The sequence below is a fragment of the Manis pentadactyla genome, chromosome 3 (assembly GCF_030020395.1).
Source record: "Manis pentadactyla isolate mManPen7 chromosome 3, mManPen7.hap1, whole genome shotgun sequence".
NCBI classification, from domain to species: domain Eukaryota; kingdom Metazoa; phylum Chordata; class Mammalia; order Pholidota; family Manidae; genus Manis; species Manis pentadactyla.
Window position 1 is genome coordinate 128682625 of NC_080021.1, and position 19475 is coordinate 128702099.

General features: G+C 61.9%; 1 protein-coding gene across 1 annotated transcript; it reads left to right on the forward strand.

Annotated features, from left to right (window-relative positions):
* Positions 1-10393: 10393 nt before the first annotated feature.
* LOC130683117 (NUT family member 2G-like) lies at positions 10394-19475 on the forward strand. The gene is made up of 10 exons (XM_057499390.1): positions 10394-10922; positions 11177-11277; positions 13140-13198; positions 14856-15048; positions 15172-15509; positions 16350-16478; positions 16827-16966; positions 17282-17688; positions 18266-18382; positions 18705-19475. The coding sequence occupies exons 1-10, from the start codon at positions 10394-10396 to the stop codon at positions 19473-19475; spliced, it is 2784 nt and encodes a 927-aa protein (XP_057355373.1).

Genomic DNA, 19475 nt, shown 5'->3' on the forward strand with positions numbered 1-19475 from the left:
GCAAAACATACGTCTCACAATGGACTAGTGCCTAAAACGTAAAAATAACTCTTCAGAGAACACTCCTGGCTCAGAGCTCTAGACCCACCCGGGAAACACTCGGGGTTCTTCCGCAGGCCTGCTGCACTACGTGTCCCCTTCACGGCACCTGCTGAGTGCATGCAGGTTTCCCGGCGAGCACGCCTCCGCGTGGAGGGTGGCGGGCACACCCTCCTCCGTGAGCATGGCGCTCTGACCTGGATCCACACGGGCCAAGGGGCCAACTGAAGTGGCATAGCAGGCAGTGTAGGAGTAGCTTTACTCCCCTCCTCTTCCAGAGGGAATTTTGCAGCACTTGAGCTGGCAATGAAAAAGACAGGCAGCAGAAGCCACTTTGGGACTTGAGTTTGTAATGCATTCCCAGAAGCTCCACACACCCGTCCGGCCTGTTGCAAGGTGGGTACCGGGTGTCAACTCCGCAGCTTCACCTACCACACTAAAACCTTGTGTGCACACGTGATCTCCCCATTCTGCTGCTCCTCCCTGACTGGGAGGAAGATCCTCTGTCCGCTAAGGCCTGAGACCCACGTCCGGAGATTTTTGTTTTCTCGAAAGACACCCGCCCCTGGCCTTCCTGCAGGGATGGTCAGAAATCAGAGTGCAGAGGACTGTCATCTCCCCCTTGCGTGGCTGGTGTTTTCAAACACATTTGGGCTAACAATTCTATCTGCTTCTGGAGCCTAGGTTTTTTGATGGAGTCATATAAAAAGAGGTGTGGAATTGGGACGAGATAATTTTTCCACCGTGCGGTTTTCCAGTCGGTGGTCCTGAGAAGAACAAGCAAATCCTACATGAAAGCCGTGAGGGAGAATCTTGTCCACAATTGGTGGAGGAAGCAAGAGGGAAGCCTGCCTCTCGTGAGTGTCTCAGTACCATGCTGTGCTTCATCATCCCTCTGAATATGAAGTTCCTTGGTGAAAATCATCTAAGGTTTCCCATGATAAAAACCCAAGTCCTGGGAGATGTCTGCAAGTTGTTCTTTTCTCAATCCCCAGCAGGAGTTCTGTTAAGTAAAGCTCACTGTGGCTTGCTTGCAAGGCTGTAAATATCTGCAAATATATCAGAACATAAATGAATTTTCACCAGAAGAGAAAACTGAAAGCATTTAAAAAATAAGAAGAGAATGCATTTGCCTTTGGCCACATAGCACATGTCTGAGAAGATCTGCACAATCAGATGACACCGGTTCCCGGTGGACAGCGATCTGGGCTGCTGGGAAAGAGGCGGGAGGAGGACTCGCCACTGTACTTTCCGTGTTTACAGTGGACTGTGGATCATGCGAAGGTCTTACTTGTGTGAGATAGTACATTAAAACCATTAAAAAGGTAAACATACATATTTAGCAGGAGGGTGATGTTCCAAGAAACGCAAAGGAGGAATTTCTGGTCTTGGACGTGGAGTCTGCAGGGCCTTTCTTTGATGGGCTGGGGCTTTCCAGCAACGGGGGCCTGGCTGGGGTCTGCAGGGCCTCCACACACAGCCCTGGGGACGCACGGGCTGCTTCCTGAAGCGCGACGGGCACAGTGCCCCGAACAGGCTCGCGGCTGCACGGACATCCCCATTTCAAACGCAGGGCTGCCCGTGGCCATGAGTACCTGCGTGCTCATCAGAGCACCTGTTCCCATGGGTTCAGAAAGCCTAGCCTCTGTGGAAGTCAGTGACGGGCAGTAGGAAGCAGTGGGGCCCCGGCCGCACACTAGGTCGATGGTCACGGAATGAAAGTAGCGGGAACATCAGCTAGGACCTTGGTGCTGTGAGCCCGAAAAACGATTTGTAAGCGGCCAAGAGAGGCACCCACCGAGGGTGTGGCGCTGTAAGCTGGAAGAGCACCTGTGCTCTTGCCCACCTGCCAGAGTGCCCGTGGAATGTCTCCCCCTCCCTCGTGCCCCCAGCCCGCCTGCCCTCTGCCCCTCCCCCACTGCAGAGTGTCTTGGGCCCCTACATTCTAGGCCTGTTTACATTCAAACTTGCCCTGCCTGAGTGGGATCCTGAGCAGTTGGTGGAGGAGGCTGCTCTCTGGTCCTGGACTCGGTTCCCCAGGTGGAACGGCCAAGCAGCTGCGGTCGGATCTCAGCCTGTGGGGATGACTTCAGGAGGAGGTAAGGCCTGAAGGCTGGGTGGCAGTGTTTCAGGGGCCACCGCCCACCGGTCCCTGGGATTCAAATGTGACTGTTATCCGGGCACAGTGGTTAGACCGTCAAGGGGGGAGAGAGCTCTGGGCCCCAGGGTATCTCACCTGGGAGGTGCGGGGAGGCCTCTGGAAAGCTGAGGTAGCCCTGGGGAGGTGGCTTCTGGAGGTGGGTCAGGTGACACAAGGGAAGCGCCCTGAGCAGGGAGAAGGGACTGCCGCCCACACGCTGCTGCTTTCTAGAAAGGAGACGCGCCGTGGACCCTGCGTTTGGGGAGGCTGTGGTGGTGGCACGGAGGGGGGTGGTCCCGGGAAAGCCCGGCCCTGAGTCACCCTCCTGGGCACAGGGCTGGCCCCACGATGTCATCCCAAGGGATCTGAACTGCACTTTACCAGACCCCACAGTGCGCTAGGAGAGGTAGACAGACTTGGCCTGAGCCAGAAAATTGTCCAGGGGCCCTATCTGTGGCCAAGTCTGCAGGCACGTGTCCTCTCCACGAGCAAGTCCACAGCGTCCCCTGGCTGCCGGAGCCCAGACCTGCCACCCTCCCTCCAGCCAGAGCTCTTCTCCTCTGGGCAGTGGGCTGTTGTTGGGCTCACCGGGGACAGGGCAGCCGGGTGACGCCAGCAGGATAGGGCTTGGGTTCCTGAGTCATCCTGAATCCTTCTCCCTGTGAGGAGACTCAGTTCTGCAGAGCCACTTCCTCCTGTCCAGTGTCTCACAAACTTGAGCTTTGCGTTTCACCTTTGAGATGAGGCGTTTGCTTGTGTGCGAGGCACTAACCCAGAGATGATAGTGGACGTGGAGTATGGTTGCCTGTCCCGTGGGACATCTACACGTGCTGATTCCTTTCCAAAGCGGAGGGATCCTCCCCTGACTGCCCTCTGCTCTCCATTCCCAGCCCTTTCCCAGGCTCTGCAGGCCACACTGGTTGTCGAGTGACAGAATTCAGGGCACACGAGACCTCCTCCACTGACCCTCTCCTGGGAATGGAGCTCCTGAGCGGTGGCAGGGACCCTGGCCCATGTTAAGGGTGTGCTGTGGGTGGTTCTGGATGGGTTATGTCAGTCAGGGTCCCGGGGCCTTTCCCGCGCAGAGGGACATTTCAAGAGCGTTGGTGTGCTGTGTCAGGCAAGAAAGAGAGGGATTTACGTGGGCACGGGCACCGCAAAGCAGAGGGGCGTGGGCCCCGGTGTTTTAGACACTGCCGGGTCTCAAGGCCCCAGGTCCCGGACCATACCCGGGGGATGAGTGCCCTGCGGCTCACGGGCTGTGGTCGGGGTCGTCCCCGCAGGCAGGTGTCTGCAAGTCTTGTGTGGAGACAGCCATGAGGCCAGGGCCTGGTGGCACAAACGCAGCACCTGCTGGGAGGTCTCTTCTTGGCAGAGTGGGCCGGGGGCCCGGGTGGGGCAGACATTTCCAGGGGAACGGTCTCAGCTGGTCGGGGCCTGACTGTCCCCTGCGGACAGCTGTGCCCTGCCCGGTTCCACCAGCACACCGGCCCCTGAGTCCCGGGCACCCTTCCCAGGACAGATTCTCTCAGCACCTCTCCTGTCTTGACAGCGTTTCCAGTGCCGGGCCCGCAGGGGACCGTCAACCTTGGCACCTTCGTGTCATCTTTCACAGTGCTGCCTCAGCCACTCCCGTCCTCGGCCCGCCACACTGGGCCCCCTGGCAGCAGCACCCACCGAACGTCCTGGGCCCAGTGTTGCCCCCAGGAAGCACCCTGGTGCTGCCGACTCTTCCCAGCACGCCGTTGGTGGCAGCACAGGCCAGCTGTGGCCCAGGCTGGCCCGGGGCCTGCAACGTCACTGTGCACGTCTGGCCGGAACAGAGGCCCGTGCAGGCTCCCCAGCCTCAGACCTTTGTCGTGACTCAGGCCCCTCTCCATGGGAGCACTCCTGGGGCCCTCTGTGGGGGTGCTGTGTGTCCTGTGCCCCAGTTCCTGGCGGCCTCGGGAGTGAAGACCATCCTGCCCGCCCCTCCTGCCTGGAGCACCCAGGCTAGCGATGAAGGCTGGTCCCTGCACCGTCCACCTCGAGCTGCAGTGCCAGCTGCCCAGCTGGCCTCTGGCGGGCTCCCAGCATTGGCCAGTCCTCGTCCACCTGGGGCCGCTAGGAACAGCGGCCCGGCCTGCTCGCAGCCCACCGCCTCGCCCGGGAACGCCTGCCACCGCACCAGCGTGAACGAAAAGTTCCGGCGCTGGCAGCACTGCAAGCCCCTGGCCCGCAGGCACCTGCCCCAGAGTCCCGATGCGGAGGCACTGTCCTGCTTCCTCATGTGAGTGTCGTCCAACGGGGAAGCCACGGTGTCCAGCCTGGATCAAGGGCGGTGTCGCCCTCGCTCTGACCGGGCTGGTTGTCGGGAGGCGGTCACTTCTGGTGGTGACATCCTTTAGGCCGCATCTCGCGAGCGGTCCCTGTGAGCCAGCCGGCCTCTGGCTGCAATGCTCACCACAGGTTCGCTGCGGGCTCACAGTGGGGCCCCTGGCCGGCAGGCCCAGGGTTGGAGGCTGCGGTCTCAGGGTTCTGCCCGTTTTAACACCGGGCTGAGGGGATGATACCTGGGCATCCCCTCAGGGAGGCGGGGGACCCCAGGGCCCAGGAGACAGCTCTCTGCCCAACTGCCCTCCTGGGTGCAGGGTCCAGGCCAGGAGAGGCAGGGGGGACTGGGGCGGGTGGGGCGGCACACTCGGAGCCCAGGGCGGGGAAGCCCCACCATGGCCGGGCGCCTCCTGACTGGCCACTCCACTGCATTCCGAGGCCTGCAGAGCCCGCGCCTTGGGCTGTCCAGGCAGGGTGTCTGATGGCGTGGCCTGTGCTCGCCCATTTGATGCCTGTCGTTGTTAGCTGGAAAATGCCAATTTGAGGAGCAGCCCAGCTCTCCAGGCCACAGTGGGCAGCTGCGGTGTGAGGGCACGGGCGGCCGCAGTCCGTGGCGGAGTCTTGTGGAGTCAGGCGGCACCACAGTGGCCCGGAAGGCTGGCCTCTACCGCCGAGACCCTGCCGGTCTCCTCCTGGGCTTAGTCCTCCGTGCTGGGGATGCGGGCTCCACAGTGTGAGGTGGGGTGGGCAGGTTCCGGGCTGCAGATGGTGACTGACCCCAGTGGGCGAATTACAGCCCAGTGCTTTGGACCCTGGCCCGCCGGAACCCCACCATGACCCGGGAGGAGGTCCTGCAGCGGGGCGTGCAGAAGTGGCATTGTCTAAGCAAGTCAGAGCGCAGCATCTACTATGTGATGGCGGGAAGGTGAGTCAGGGCCCTGGGCCAAGGGCAGGATGAAGACCTGTACCCCTCTGGGATCATGCCCCCCCCACTTTGGGAGGCTGGCTACTCGTTTCCCCTGCCCCAGAGCCCCACCTGGCCAGACGCTGACCTTTTCTGTCTAGACATGAAGGTCTCAGGGCATTGGGGGGGAGGGTGCAGACACTGGCCCTGGGGCTGTACATGGGGTCGGGTGTCCCAGGCAGCCTGCCTCCCCACCATGGCCGGGGCCATGACACCCCATGCCCTCTCCGTCTGACCTCTCCATTGACTGCTTCTCTGCCTGGGCCCGGGAGGCCTCCTCCTCAAGGGACCGTGCCTCCCTCGCCCCAGGTTCATGGAGTTCGAGGCCGAGGAGGCGAGGCAATGTCAGAACGCACAGTGGATGAAGGCGGCGCAGGGCGTGCCTCATCCAGCACCCCTCAGGCCTGTTCCTCGGGCGCCCTCAGCCCCAGAGCGGGGCCAGAAGCGAGGTATGCCACCGTGTTCCCCCGGAGCCAAAGGCCAGAGGCAGTGGGAGCCTGGGAAGGCTGCGGTCCCCAACACGGTCCTACTCATCCCGGGCGCATTGGGCAGTGACCTCGATGCCACCAGTAGCATGGGGTCTCCCTTGGTCCCGACGGGAATGGGCCAGGTTTAGGACATGGCCACCCCCCTCTGCCCTGATCAGAGACCCACAAGGGGTGCTGGAAGGGGCAGGGGGCTGGGAGGAGGGCGGGCCTCCCTCCCCAGCATGAAGCCCTCGGAGGCCCTGTGTCCCCTTCCACACCTTGGTGCCTGCGGACCAGCTGGCCATGACCCCCCACGGGAATGTCCCCGAGCTCCGTCCTCCCTGAGCACGCTCAGTGCTGGGAAGGTGCGGCCAGCCTACCCACACTCCTTCCCTGCACCCTCCTCAGCACGCATCCGCGAGAAGGCCAGCTCCGGGGCCCAGTCCGCCAATGCCCAGCCACCGCGATGCCGGCAGAGCCCGCACACCGAGGCGCCGACGGAGATCCCCCTCGAGGCCGTGGCAGAGGGCCTGGAGATCATGGAGGGGCTGCTGGGGCCCAGCGGCCCAACTCAGGGGCTGCCCGGTGAAGAACGTGGGGAGGATAGCTCCAAGCCGCCACAGGGAGAGGAGGGCGTCTATCCAGACCCGGGTCTCCTGACCTACATCAATGAGCTTTGTGCCCAGGGAGACTTTCTCAACAAGGTAGGCTGGCCCTGGCCAGGGTGCTACAGGATTTCAGGGAGCGGCACTCCCACCACCCATGTCGGGGTGGTGCCCAGGCAGCTGGAATTAAGTTGTTCTTATTCCTCAGCTCTGGTGTGTGTGTGTGTGTGTGTGTGTGTGTGTGTGTGCGCATGCGTGTGCGGGTGCGTGTGTGTGACAGTGGATGTGCATATGTATCTGTGTAAATGTATGTGTGTGTCTGCGTGTTGTACAGGGGTAAACCAGGTGAGCCAGGGTTGTGCGGGGTGTTGGTGTGCATGCTTGTGTGTGCGTGTGTGTGCATAGGTACCTGTATATGTACTTGTGTGGCTGTGCATATGTTTGCGTGCACGTCTCGTGTGGGGTGTGTGGCATGCACACATGTACGTGTGTATATGCTGTGCGTGTGCATGTGTGCCTGTGGTCGGGGACCGTGACCACGTCTTTCCAACACCTCCTTGTTGTGGAGGCTGGGGCTGGTCTCTGCTTTTCCCTCGCCCTCTGGGTCCTCTGGGTGCCCAGGGGATTCCCTCCAAGGATGCTCACAGCCTCTTCCTTCTGGGCCAGGCGGACGCAGTTCTGCACCCACGCTTCCTGGCGGAGTTGCCCTGCCCGGAAGCCCAGCTGGATCTCTTGGCCCTCGCTGAGGAGCTGGAGCAGGAGGAAGGACTGTCTTTGGCACAGGTGAGCTGGGAAAGGGAAGGAAACAGGTGAGCCTGGAGAGGGGCAGCCCGGGTGTGCCAGGGCAGGGGACCCCAGGACAGGATTCCTTCCTGACCGTTCCCCTGCGTTGCATGGCAGTGCAGGGAGGGCCTCTCTGAGGGTGGGGGCCGGCAGGAGTACGGCAGGGAGAGGATGGGGGGAGCCGGGGAGGAGAGAGAGGACGCCGGCCGGGGCACCAAGCTGGGGGGTGAGGTTGGCAGGAGAGCCGCAGCGGCTGTCGTTGGCGTGGGCACCGCCTCCGCCTCTCGGGCGGCCTCACGGTGCCCTCCCTCCTCGCAGCTGGAGCAGAAGCGACTCCTGGAACTGAAGCAGGAAGGAGGGTGTGCAGGCCCCCGCGAGTCACGGCACACCCCGACTGGACTCAAGGCCTTCTGGGTCTGAGGCCGGCCAGGATCCCCAGAGGCACGGCCACGGCCCCCCAGCTAGGGGCCAGCGACCAAGCCTGCCCACCAGAGTCTGGTTGCGGGGCAGCGCCAGGCGCACAGCCGAGGAGACGCTGGCGTGTGGAGGCCCGAAGCCTTCGCTGCCTCTCCAGGGACGCCAGGAGCCCCCTCCCCTGAAGGCTGGCTGGCGGCCCCATGCCCCCCAGGCTCGGTGCCGCACTTCGCCCAGCCTGGGGCCCAGGCTTGCCACTTGCTCCGGGAGAGACCTGTCCTGCTCGGGAGCCCCCTGGGGGCCCACGGGCAGGCCCAGTGAGGGCGAGGAGGAGCTCCCCAGCCTGGCCTTCCTCCTGGCATCTCAGCACACACTGCCATCCTGGGGACTGCCCCAGAGTCCTACTCCAGGCTCAGACCTCCTCCGCCCTGGAGTACCCCAGGCCCGCTCTCCCCAGAAGCCGGGCCTCAGCCCCGCTGGCCCTCCAGCTGGCAAGGCCAGCAGTCGGGCCCCGTGTGCAGGCCCAGCCCCTGCTGGGAAGACACCCCCTGCCAGGGGCCAGCCTCGGGGTCGCTGGGGGACCAGCCTTGGCTCTGGGGCTGGGCTGCCCCTCACAGCCCCGGAAGAGAAGGGGGGACCCTTTCGGCACAGGGAAGGGTAGGAAGCGGCCCTGCAGCCAGTAGGGAGGAGTCGGCCCTCCAGGGCAGCTTCGGGCTCCTCCACATCCCAGTCCTGATCCTGGCTGCTGTGGGACAGGGAGGGTGGGGTGGGAGAGGTGGGAGGGCAGGGCCCCTGGGGGGTGGCTGGTTGGGGGGTGGGATAAGAGGGTGGTGGGAAAGGTGTGGGGCGGTGGGGGTGTTCAGCCCATTTGGGCCTTGTATGCAAATGCAAATAAAGCCTGTTTTGTCACGAAAGGCTCGGCGTCTCTGCCCCTAGTGGCATCTAGGCTTCTCCACGGAAAGGGCGCCGAAAGCAGGAAGGTCCGGGCTCCGGGACCCAAGGCGATGATGTCCCCGTTCCCCCTCCACATTCATGTGCATTCTCCAGATGGCTCCCGATTGCCCACCGCCCGCATAAGCCCTCCCCGGCCCCACCTCTGCCCTCCTGGAGGCCGCTTTTGGGAGTCCCCAGGACACAGCGTCATCACAGACCCCAAACTTCGAAGGATGGCAGCTGCTTTGGCCCTGTGCTCTCTGCAGCACCAGCCCACTTTCTGGACAGAGCCTGCAGACAGCCGTTGTCCTAGAGGGGGCCCTCCCTTTCTCGCTGAAGCGGGCTGGGGCGCTGGGGGATGCTCAGGCATCAGAGGTCTCCTGGGGGGCTGAGCAGAGAGGAAAGGCATGTCATGAGGGGACAGGCTCCACAACCGACGTGGAAGGCCCATCCTCCCGGCCTCGGTGGGCGCATGAAATGTGTGGGCTGGTGGGACAGTCCCTCTTCCCTCAGCACAGAGAGGGCATCGGGCTGGGAAGGAGAATCGGGGCACTCAGAAGGAGATTGGGCGGGGGGGGGGCACCTCGTCTCTCTGGGGGATTTCTGTGCAGGAGCGTCCCATCCACTGAGGTAGGAGGCCCATGTAGCTGTGGCCTGAGAGGCTGGCCTCAGGGCCTTTGCATTTCAACGATGCCCACACTGCTGTCCCATCGGCCTCCCCCCAGGGCTGGACCTTCTGTGAATAGGTAATTTGGTGCTTTTGTTAGACACATGACTGGTTTCTATATGTTGATTTTGTATTCTGCAAGTTTGCCAAATTGGTTTATGAGTTCTAAGAGTTTTTGCTGTTGACACTTCAGGGTTTTCTACATGTATGATCGTGACATGCATGAGCAGAGATAGTTTTACTTCTTTTCTGATTTGGATGCCTTTTATTTCTTTTTCTCCCTTAATTCCCCTGACTGGGCCTTTCGGTGCTATTGAATAGAAACAGTGAGGGTGGGCACCTTTGCCTTCTGCCTAACGTTAGAAGAAAAGATTTCAGTTTTTCATCAGTGAGTATGCTTGTTGTGGGTTTTTTCATATATGCCTTTATTGTGTTGAAGTACATTCCTTCTACACCCATTTGTTGAGAGTTTGTACCGTGCAAGGGGTGCTGAATTTTCTCAAGTCCCATTTCTGCATCGATAGAGATAGCTTATTTTATTCCTTCCTTTTGTTAATTCAGTGTGTCACATTCATTTGGTATGTTGAACTGTCCTTATATCCCAGGAACAAATCTTACTTGATCATTGTGTATGATCCTTTTAATGTGGTGTTGAATTTGATTTGCTACAATTTTGTTGAGGATTTTTCCATCTATGCTTATCAGGGATATTGGCCTGTAATTTTACTGTATTGTATTGTATTGTCCTGTCTAGCTTCAGTATCACGTAATGCTGGTCATCTAAATGAGTTTGTAAGTGCTCCCTCCTATCCAATTTTTTGGGACCATTTAAGGACTTTTTACATTTCTCTTTAAGTGTTCGGTGGAGTTCACCAGTGAAGCCATGCCATCTTGAACTTTGCTGTTTGGGGAGGTTTTTAAAAATTGATTCAATCTCATTTGTTGTTGGTGTGTTCAGACTTTCTATTTGAGCTTGATTCAGTTTTTGTGGATTATGTTTCTAAGAATTTATCCGTTTCTTCCAGGTCATCCAATTTGTTGGCACATAGCTGTCCATAATTATCTGCTATGACCCCTTTTATTTCTGAGTCATCATCCGGGGCCGCCTCAGCTCGGCGCCGAGAGCCCGCGAGGTGCTGGAGGCCGGCAGCCGCCCGTGCGTCCCCGCCCACCCCCGGCAGCGAGGACGCGGCGGCCACGTCCCCTCCCGCGCTGGGCGGGGCTAGCCGCCGCGGACCCCCGACCGGCCTGCTCGGCCGTTGGCCCCGCCCCGCGCGCTCGTGCGCAGCGCGAGCGGTCCGCCGCAAGGGATCCTGGGAGCCGTTGGAGCCGCTGGTCCGCGCGCCCGGAGCCCGCCCGCTCCCTGGGCGTGTGGCGCGCGTGCGCGCGACGCGCGAGGCGAAGCGGGAATCCGCGGCTGGCAGGACCCGGCTTCAGGGTCCCGGGGCGTCGGAGCCGGGCCTCCTTTCCGCCGCCTGTGGACTGCGCACCCCCAGCCCGCACCCTGCGCTCGGCGGCCGGGCCCACGCACCGCGGGCTGGCTGCCTCGCAGCCGTCCTGTCTCACAGGCCTCACGGGCAGCGCGCTGACTCCCTAGGTTCGCGCCCCGCCCCCGAGTCCAGGGGCGGCCCTCCAGAGCTTCCCGCCAGACCTCAACGATAGTGAAAACATTTGCTCTGCCAGTGATCGCCTTAACAAGATGGAAAGACGAGTTGCAGACTGGGAGCAAATATTTGCAAAACATACGTCTCACAATGGACTAGTGCCTAAAACGTAAAAATAACTCTTCAGAGAACACTCCTGGCTCAGAGCTCTAGACCCACCCGGGAAACACTCGGGGTTCTTCCGCAGGCCTGCTGCACTACGTGTCCCCTTCACGGCACCTGCTGAGTGCATGCAGGTTTCCCGGCGAGCACGCCTCCGCGTGGAGGGTGGCGGGCACACCCTCCTCCGTGAGCATGGCGCTCTGACCTGGATCCACACGGGCCAAGGGGCCAACTGAAGTGGCATAGCAGGCAGTGTAGGAGTAGCTTTACTCCCCTCCTCTTCCAGAGGGAATTTTGCAGCACTTGAGCTGGCAATGAAAAAGACAGGCAGCAGAAGCCACTTTGGGACTTGAGTTTGTAATGCATTCCCAGAAGCTCCACACACCCGTCCGGCCTGTTGCAAGGTGGGTACCGGGTGTCAACTCCGCAGCTTCACCTACCACACTAAAACCTTGTGTGCACACGTGATCTCCCCATTCTGCTGCTCCTCCCTGACTGGGAGGAAGATCCTCTGTCCGCTAAGGCCTGAGACCCACGTCCGGAGATTTTTGTTTTCTCGAAAGACACCCGCCCCTGGCCTTCCTGCAGGGATGGTCAGAAATCAGAGTGCAGAGGACTGTCATCTCCCCCTTGCGTGGCTGGTGTTTTCAAACACATTTGGGCTAACAATTCTATCTGCTTCTGGAGCCTAGGTTTTTTGATGGAGTCATATAAAAAGAGGTGTGGAATTGGGACGAGATAATTTTTCCACCGTGCGGTTTTCCAGTCGGTGGTCCTGAGAAGAACAAGCAAATCCTACATGAAAGCCGTGAGGGAGAATCTTGTCCACAATTGGTGGAGGAAGCAAGAGGGAAGCCTGCCTCTCGTGAGTGTCTCAGTACCATGCTGTGCTTCATCATCCCTCTGAATATGAAGTTCCTTGGTGAAAATCATCTAAGGTTTCCCATGATAAAAACCCAAGTCCTGGGAGATGTCTGCAAGTTGTTCTTTTCTCAATCCCCAGCAGGAGTTCTGTTAAGTAAAGCTCACTGTGGCTTGCTTGCAAGGCTGTAAATATCTGCAAATATATCAGAACATAAATGAATTTTCACCAGAAGAGAAAACTGAAAGCATTTAAAAAATAAGAAGAGAATGCATTTGCCTTTGGCCACATAGCACATGTCTGAGAAGATCTGCACAATCAGATGACACCGGTTCCCGGTGGACAGCGATCTGGGCTGCTGGGAAAGAGGCGGGAGGAGGACTCGCCACTGTACTTTCCGTGTTTACAGTGGACTGTGGATCATGCGAAGGTCTTACTTGTGTGAGATAGTACATTAAAACCATTAAAAAGGTAAACATACATATTTAGCAGGAGGGTGATGTTCCAAGAAACGCAAAGGAGGAATTTCTGGTCTTGGACGTGGAGTCTGCAGGGCCTTTCTTTGATGGGCTGGGGCTTTCCAGCAACGGGGGCCTGGCTGGGGTCTGCAGGGCCTCCACACACAGCCCTGGGGACGCACGGGCTGCTTCCTGAAGCGCGACGGGCACAGTGCCCCGAACAGGCTCGCGGCTGCACGGACATCCCCATTTCAAACGCAGGGCTGCCCGTGGCCATGAGTACCTGCGTGCTCATCAGAGCACCTGTTCCCATGGGTTCAGAAAGCCTAGCCTCTGTGGAAGTCAGTGACGGGCAGTAGGAAGCAGTGGGGCCCCGGCCGCACACTAGGTCGATGGTCACGGAATGAAAGTAGCGGGAACATCAGCTAGGACCTTGGTGCTGTGAGCCCGAAAAACGATTTGTAAGCGGCCAAGAGAGGCACCCACCGAGGGTGTGGCGCTGTAAGCTGGAAGAGCACCTGTGCTCTTGCCCACCTGCCAGAGTGCCCGTGGAATGTCTCCCCCTCCCTCGTGCCCCCAGCCCGCCTGCCCTCTGCCCCTCCCCCACTGCAGAGTGTCTTGGGCCCCTACATTCTAGGCCTGTTTACATTCAAACTTGCCCTGCCTGAGTGGGATCCTGAGCAGTTGGTGGAGGAGGCTGCTCTCTGGTCCTGGACTCGGTTCCCCAGGTGGAACGGCCAAGCAGCTGCGGTCGGATCTCAGCCTGTGGGGATGACTTCAGGAGGAGGTAAGGCCTGAAGGCTGGGTGGCAGTGTTTCAGGGGCCACCGCCCACCGGTCCCTGGGATTCAAATGTGACTGTTATCCGGGCACAGTGGTTAGACCGTCAAGGGGGGAGAGAGCTCTGGGCCCCAGGGTATCTCACCTGGGAGGTGCGGGGAGGCCTCTGGAAAGCTGAGGTAGCCCTGGGGAGGTGGCTTCTGGAGGTGGGTCAGGTGACACAAGGGAAGCGCCCTGAGCAGGGAGAAGGGACTGCCGCCCACACGCTGCTGCTTTCTAGAAAGGAGACGCGCCGTGGACCCTGCGTTTGGGGAGGCTGTGGTGGTGGCACGGAGGGGGGTGGTCCCGGGAAAGCCCGGCCCTGAGTCACCCTCCTGGGCACAGGGCTGGCCCCACGATGTCATCCCAAGGGATCTGAACTGCACTTTACCAGACCCCACAGTGCGCTAGGAGAGGTAGACAGACTTGGCCTGAGCCAGAAAATTGTCCAGGGGCCCTATCTGTGGCCAAGTCTGCAGGCACGTGTCCTCTCCACGAGCAAGTCCACAGCGTCCCCTGGCTGCCGGAGCCCAGACCTGCCACCCTCCCTCCAGCCAGAGCTCTTCTCCTCTGGGCAGTGGGCTGTTGTTGGGCTCACCGGGGACAGGGCAGCCGGGGTGACGCCAGCAGGATAGGGCTTGGGTTCCTGAGTCATCCTGAATCCTTCTCCCTGTGAGGAGACTCAGTTCTGCAGAGCCACTTCCTCCTGTCCAGTGTCTCACAAACTTGAGCTTTGCGTTTCACCTTTGAGATGAGGCGTTTGCTTGTGTGCGAGGCACTAACCCAGAGATGATAGTGGACGTGGAGTATGGTTGCCTGTCCCGTGGGACATCTACACGTGCTGATTCCTTTCCAAAGCGGAGGGATCCTCCCCTGACTGCCCTCTGCTCTCCATTCCCAGCCCTTTCCCAGGCTCTGCAGGCCACACTGGTTGTCGAGTGACAGAATTCAGGGCACACGAGACCTCCTCCACTGACCCTCTCCTGGGAATGGAGCTCCTGAGCGGTGGCAGGGACCCTGGCCCATGTTAAGGGTGTGCTGTGGGTGGTTCTGGATGGGTTATGTCAGTCAGGGTCCCGGGGCCTTTCCCGCGCAGAGGGACATTTCAAGAGCGTTGGTGTGCTGTGTCAGGCAAGAAAGAGAGGGATTTACGTGGGCACGGGCACCGCAAAGCAGAGGGGCGTGGGCCCCGGTGTTTTAGACACTGCCGGGTCTCAAGGCCCCAGGTCCCGGACCATACCCGGGGGATGAGTGCCCTGCGGCTCACGGGCTGTGGTCGGGGTCGTCCCCGCAGGCAGGTGTCTGCAAGTCTTGTGTGGAGACAGCCATGAGGCCAGGGCCTGGTGGCACAAACGCAGCACCTGCTGGGAGGTCTCTTCTTGGCAGAGTGGGCCGGGGGCCCGGGTGGGGCAGACATTTCCAGGGGAACGGTCTCAGCTGGTCGGGGCCTGACTGTCCCCTGCGGACAGCTGTGCCCTGCCCGGTTCCACCAGCACACCGGCCCCTGAGTCCCGGGCACCCTTCCCAGGACAGATTCTCTCAGCACCTCTCCTGTCTTGACAGCGTTTCCAGTGCCGGGCCCGCAGGGGACCGTCAACCTTGGCACCTTCGTGTCATCTTTCACAGTGCTGCCTCAGCCACTCCCGTCCTCGGCCCGCCACACTGGGCCCCCTGGCAGCAGCACCCACCGAACGTCCTGGGCCCAGTGTTGCCCCCAGGAAGCACCCTGGTGCTGCCGACTCTTCCCAGCACGCCGTTGGTGGCAGCACAGGCCAGCTGTGGCCCAGGCTGGCCCGGGGCCTGCAACGTCACTGTGCACGTCTGGCCGGAACAGAGGCCCGTGCAGGCTCCCCAGCCTCAGACCTTTGTCGTGACTCAGGCCCCTCTCCATGGGAGCACTCCTGGGGCCCTCTGTGGGGGTGCTGTGTGTCCTGTGCCCCAGTTCCTGGCGGCCTCGGGAGTGAAGACCATCCTGCCCGCCCCTCCTGCCTGGAGCACCCAGGCTAGCGATGAAGGCTGGTCCCTGCACCGTCCACCTCGAGCTGCAGTGCCAGCTGCCCAGCTGGCCTCTGGCGGGCTCCCAGCATTGGCCAGTCCTCGTCCACCTGGGGCCGCTAGGAACAGCGGCCCGGCCTGCTCGCAGCCCACCGCCTCGCCCGGGAACGCCTGCCACCGCACCAGCGTGAACGAAAAGTTCCGGCGCTGGCAGCACTGCAAGCCCCTGGCCCGCAGGCACCTGCCCCAGAGTCCCGATGCGGAGGCACTGTCCTGCTTCCTCATGTGAGTGTCGTCCAACGGGGAAGCCACGGTGTCCAGCCTGGATCAAGGGCGGTGTCGCCCTCGCTCTGACCGGGCTGGTTGTCGGGAGGCGGTCACTTCTGGTGGTGACATCCTTTAGGCCGCATCTCGCGGGCGGTCCCTGTGAGCCAGCCGGCCTCTGGCTGCAATGCTCACCACAGGTTCGCTGCGGGCTCACAGTGGGGCCCCTGGCCGGCAGGCCCAGGGTTGGAGGCTGCGGTCTCAGGGTTCTGCCCGTTTTAACACCGGGCTGAGGGGATGATACCTGGGCATCCCCTCAGGGAGGCGGGGGACCCCAGGGCCCAGGAGACAGCTCTCTGCCCAACTGCCCTCCTGGGTGCAGGGTCCAGGCCAGGAGAGGCAGGGGGGACTGGGGCGGGTGGGGCGGCACACTCGGAGCCCAGGGCGGGGAAGCCCCACCATGGCCGGGCGCCTCCTGACTGGCCACTCCACTGCATTCCGAGGCCTGCAGAGCCCGCGCCTTGGGCTGTCCAGGCAGGGTGTCTGATGGCGTGGCCTGTGCTCGCCCATTTGATGCCTGTCGTTGTTAGCTGGAAAATGCCAATTTGAGGAGCAGCCCAGCTCTCCAGGCCACAGTGGGCAGCTGCGGTGTGAGGGCACGGGCGGCCGCAGTCCGTGGCGGAGTCTTGTGGAGTCAGGCGGCACCACAGTGGCCCGGAAGGCTGGCCTCTACCGCCGAGACCCTGCCGGTCTCCTCCTGGGCTTAGTCCTCCGTGCTGGGGATGCGGGCTCCACAGTGTGAGGTGGGGTGGGCAGGTTCCGGGCTGCAGATGGTGACTGACCCCAGTGGGCGAATTACAGCCCAGTGCTTCGGACCCTGGCCCGCCGGAACCCCACCATGACCCGGGAGGAGGTCCTGCAGCGGGGCGTGCAGAAGTGGCATTGTCTAAGCAAGTCAGAGCGCAGCATCTACTATGTGATGGCGGGAAGGTGAGTCAGGGCCCTGGGCCAAGGGCAGGATGAAGACCTGTACCCCTCTGGGATCATGCCCCCCCCACTTTGGGAGGCTGGCTACTCGTTTCCCCTGCCCCAGAGCCCCACCTGGCCAGACGCTGACCTTTTCTGTCTAGACATGAAGGTCTCAGGGCATTGGGGGGGAGGGTGCAGACACTGGCCCTGGGGCTGTACATGGGGTCGGGTGTCCCAGGCAGCCTGCCTCCCCACCATGGCCGGGGCCATGACACCCCATGCCCTCTCCGTCTGACCTCTCCATTGACTGCTTCTCTGCCTGGGCCCGGGAGGCCTCCTCCTCAAGGGACCGTGCCTCCCTCGCCCCAGGTTCATGGAGTTCGAGGCCGAGGAGGCGAGGCAATGTCAGAACGCACAGTGGATGAAGGCGGCGCAGGGCGTGCCTCATCCAGCACCCCTCAGGCCTGTTCCTCGGGCGCCCTCAGCCCCAGAGCGGGGCCAGAAGCGAGGTATGCCACCGTGTTCCCCCGGAGCCAAAGGCCAGAGGCAGTGGGAGCCTGGGAAGGCTGCGGTCCCCAACACGGTCCTACTCATCCCGGGCGCATTGGGCAGTGACCTCGATGCCACCAGTAGCATGGGGTCTCCCTTGGTCCCGACGGGAATGGGCCAGGTTTAGGACATGGCCACCCCCCTCTGCCCTGATCAGAGACCCACAAGGGGTGCTGGAAGGGGCAGGGGGCTGGGAGGAGGGCGGGCCTCCCTCCCCAGCATGAAGCCCTCGGAGGCCCTGTGTCCCCTTCCACACCTTGGTGCCTGCGGACCAGCTGGCCATGACCCCCCACGGGAATGTCCCCGAGCTCCGTCCTCCCTGAGCACGCTCAGTGCTGGGAAGGTGCGGCCAGCCTACCCACACTCCTTCCCTGCACCCTCCTCAGCACGCATCCGCGAGAAGGCCAGCGCCGGGGCCCAGTCCGCCAACGCCCAGCCACCGCGATGCCGGCAGAGCCCGCACACCGAGGCGCCGACGGAGATCCCCCTCGAGGCCGTGGCAGAGGGCCTGGAGATCATGGAGGGGCTGCTGGGGCCCAGCGGCCCAACTCAGGGGCTGCCCGGTGAAGAACGTGGGGAGGATAGCTCCAAGCCGCCACAGGGAGAGGAGGGCGTCTATCCAGACCCGGGTCTCCTGACCTACATCAATGAGCTTTGTGCCCAGGGAGACTTTCTCAACAAGGTAGGCTGGCCCTGGCCAGGGTGCTACAGGATTTCAGGGAGCGGCACTCCCACCACCCATGTCGGGGTGGTGCCCAGGCAGCTGGAATTAAGTTGTTCTTATTCCTCAGCTCTGGTGTGTGTGTGTGTGTGTGTGTGTGTGTGTGTGTGTGTGTGTGTGCGCATGCGTGTGCGGGTGCGTGTGTGTGACAGTGGATGTGCATATGTATCTGTGTAAATGTATGTGTGTGTCTGCGTGTTGTACAGGGGTAAACCAGGTGAGCCAGGGTTGTGCGGGGTGTTGGTGTGCATGCTTGTGTGTGCGTGTGTGTGCATAGGTACCTGTATATGTACTTGTGTGGCTGTGCATATGTTTGCGTGCACGTCTCGTGTGGGGTGTGTGGCATGCACACATGTACGTGTGTATATGCTGTGCGTGTGCATGTGTGCCTGTGGTCGGGGACCGTGACCACGTCTTTCCAACACCTCCTTGTTGTGGAGGCTGGGGCTGGTCTCTGCTTTTCCCTCGCCCTCTGGGTCCTCTGGGTGCCCAGGGGATTCCCTCCAAGGATGCTCACAGCCTCTTCCTTCTGGGCCAGGCGGACGCAGTTCTGCACCCACGCTTCCTGGCGGAGTTGCCCTGCCCGGAAGCCCAGCTGGATCTCTTGGCCCTCGCTGAGGAGCTGGAGCAGGAGGAAGGACTGTCTTTGGCACAGGTGAGCTGGGAAAGGGAAGGAAACAGGTGAGCCTGGAGAGGGGCAGCCCGGGTGTGCCAGGGCAGGGGACCCCAGGACAGGATTCCTTCCTGACCGTTCCCGTGCGTTGCATGGCAGAAGTGGCAGGGAGGGCCTCTCTGAGGGTGGGGGCCGGGCAGGAGTACGGCAGGGAGAGGATGGGGGGAGCCGGGGAGGAGAGAGAGGACGCCGGCCGGGGCACCAAGCTGGGGGGTGAGGTTGGCAGGAGAGCCGCAGCGGCTGTCGTTGGCGTGGCACCGCCTCCGCCTCTCGGGCGGCCTCACGGTGCCCTCCCTCCTCGCAGCTGGAGCAGAAGCGACTCCTGGAACTGAAGCAGGAGGAGGGTGTGCAGGCCCCCGCGAGTCACGGCACACCCCGACTGGACTCAAGGCCTTCTGGGTCTGAGGCCGGCCAGGATCCCCAGAGGCACGGCCACGGCCCCCAGCTAGGGGCCAGCGACCAAGCCTGCCCACCAGAGTCTGGTTGCGGGCAGCGCCAGGCGCACAGCCGAGGAGACGCTGGCGTGTGGAGGCCCGAAGCCTTCGCTGCCTCTCCAGGACGCCAGGAGCCCCCTCCCCTGAAGGCTGGCTGGCGGCCCCATGCCCCCCAGGCTCGGTGCCGCACTTCGCCCAGCCTGGGGCCCAGGCTTGCCACTGCTCCGGGAGAGACCTGTCCTGCTCGGGAGCCCCTGGGGCCCACGGGCAGGCCCAGTGAGGGCGAGGAGGAGCTCCCCAGCCTGGCCTTCCTCCTGGCATCTCAGCACACACTGCCATCCTGGGGACTGCCCCAGAGTCCTACTCCAGGCTCAGACCTCCTCCGCCCTGGAGTACCCCAGGCCCGCTCTCCCCAGAAGCCGGGCCTCAGCCCCGCTGGCCCTCCAGCTGGCAAGGCCAGCAGTCGGGCCCCGTGTGCAGGCCCAGCCCCTGCTGGGAAGACACCCCTGCCAGGGGCCAGCCTCGGGGTCGCTGGGGGACCAGCCTTGGCTCTGGGGCTGGGCTGCCCCTCACAGCCCCGGAAGAGAAGGGGGGACCCTTTCGGCACAGGGAAGGGTAGGAAGCGGCCCTGCAGCCAGTAG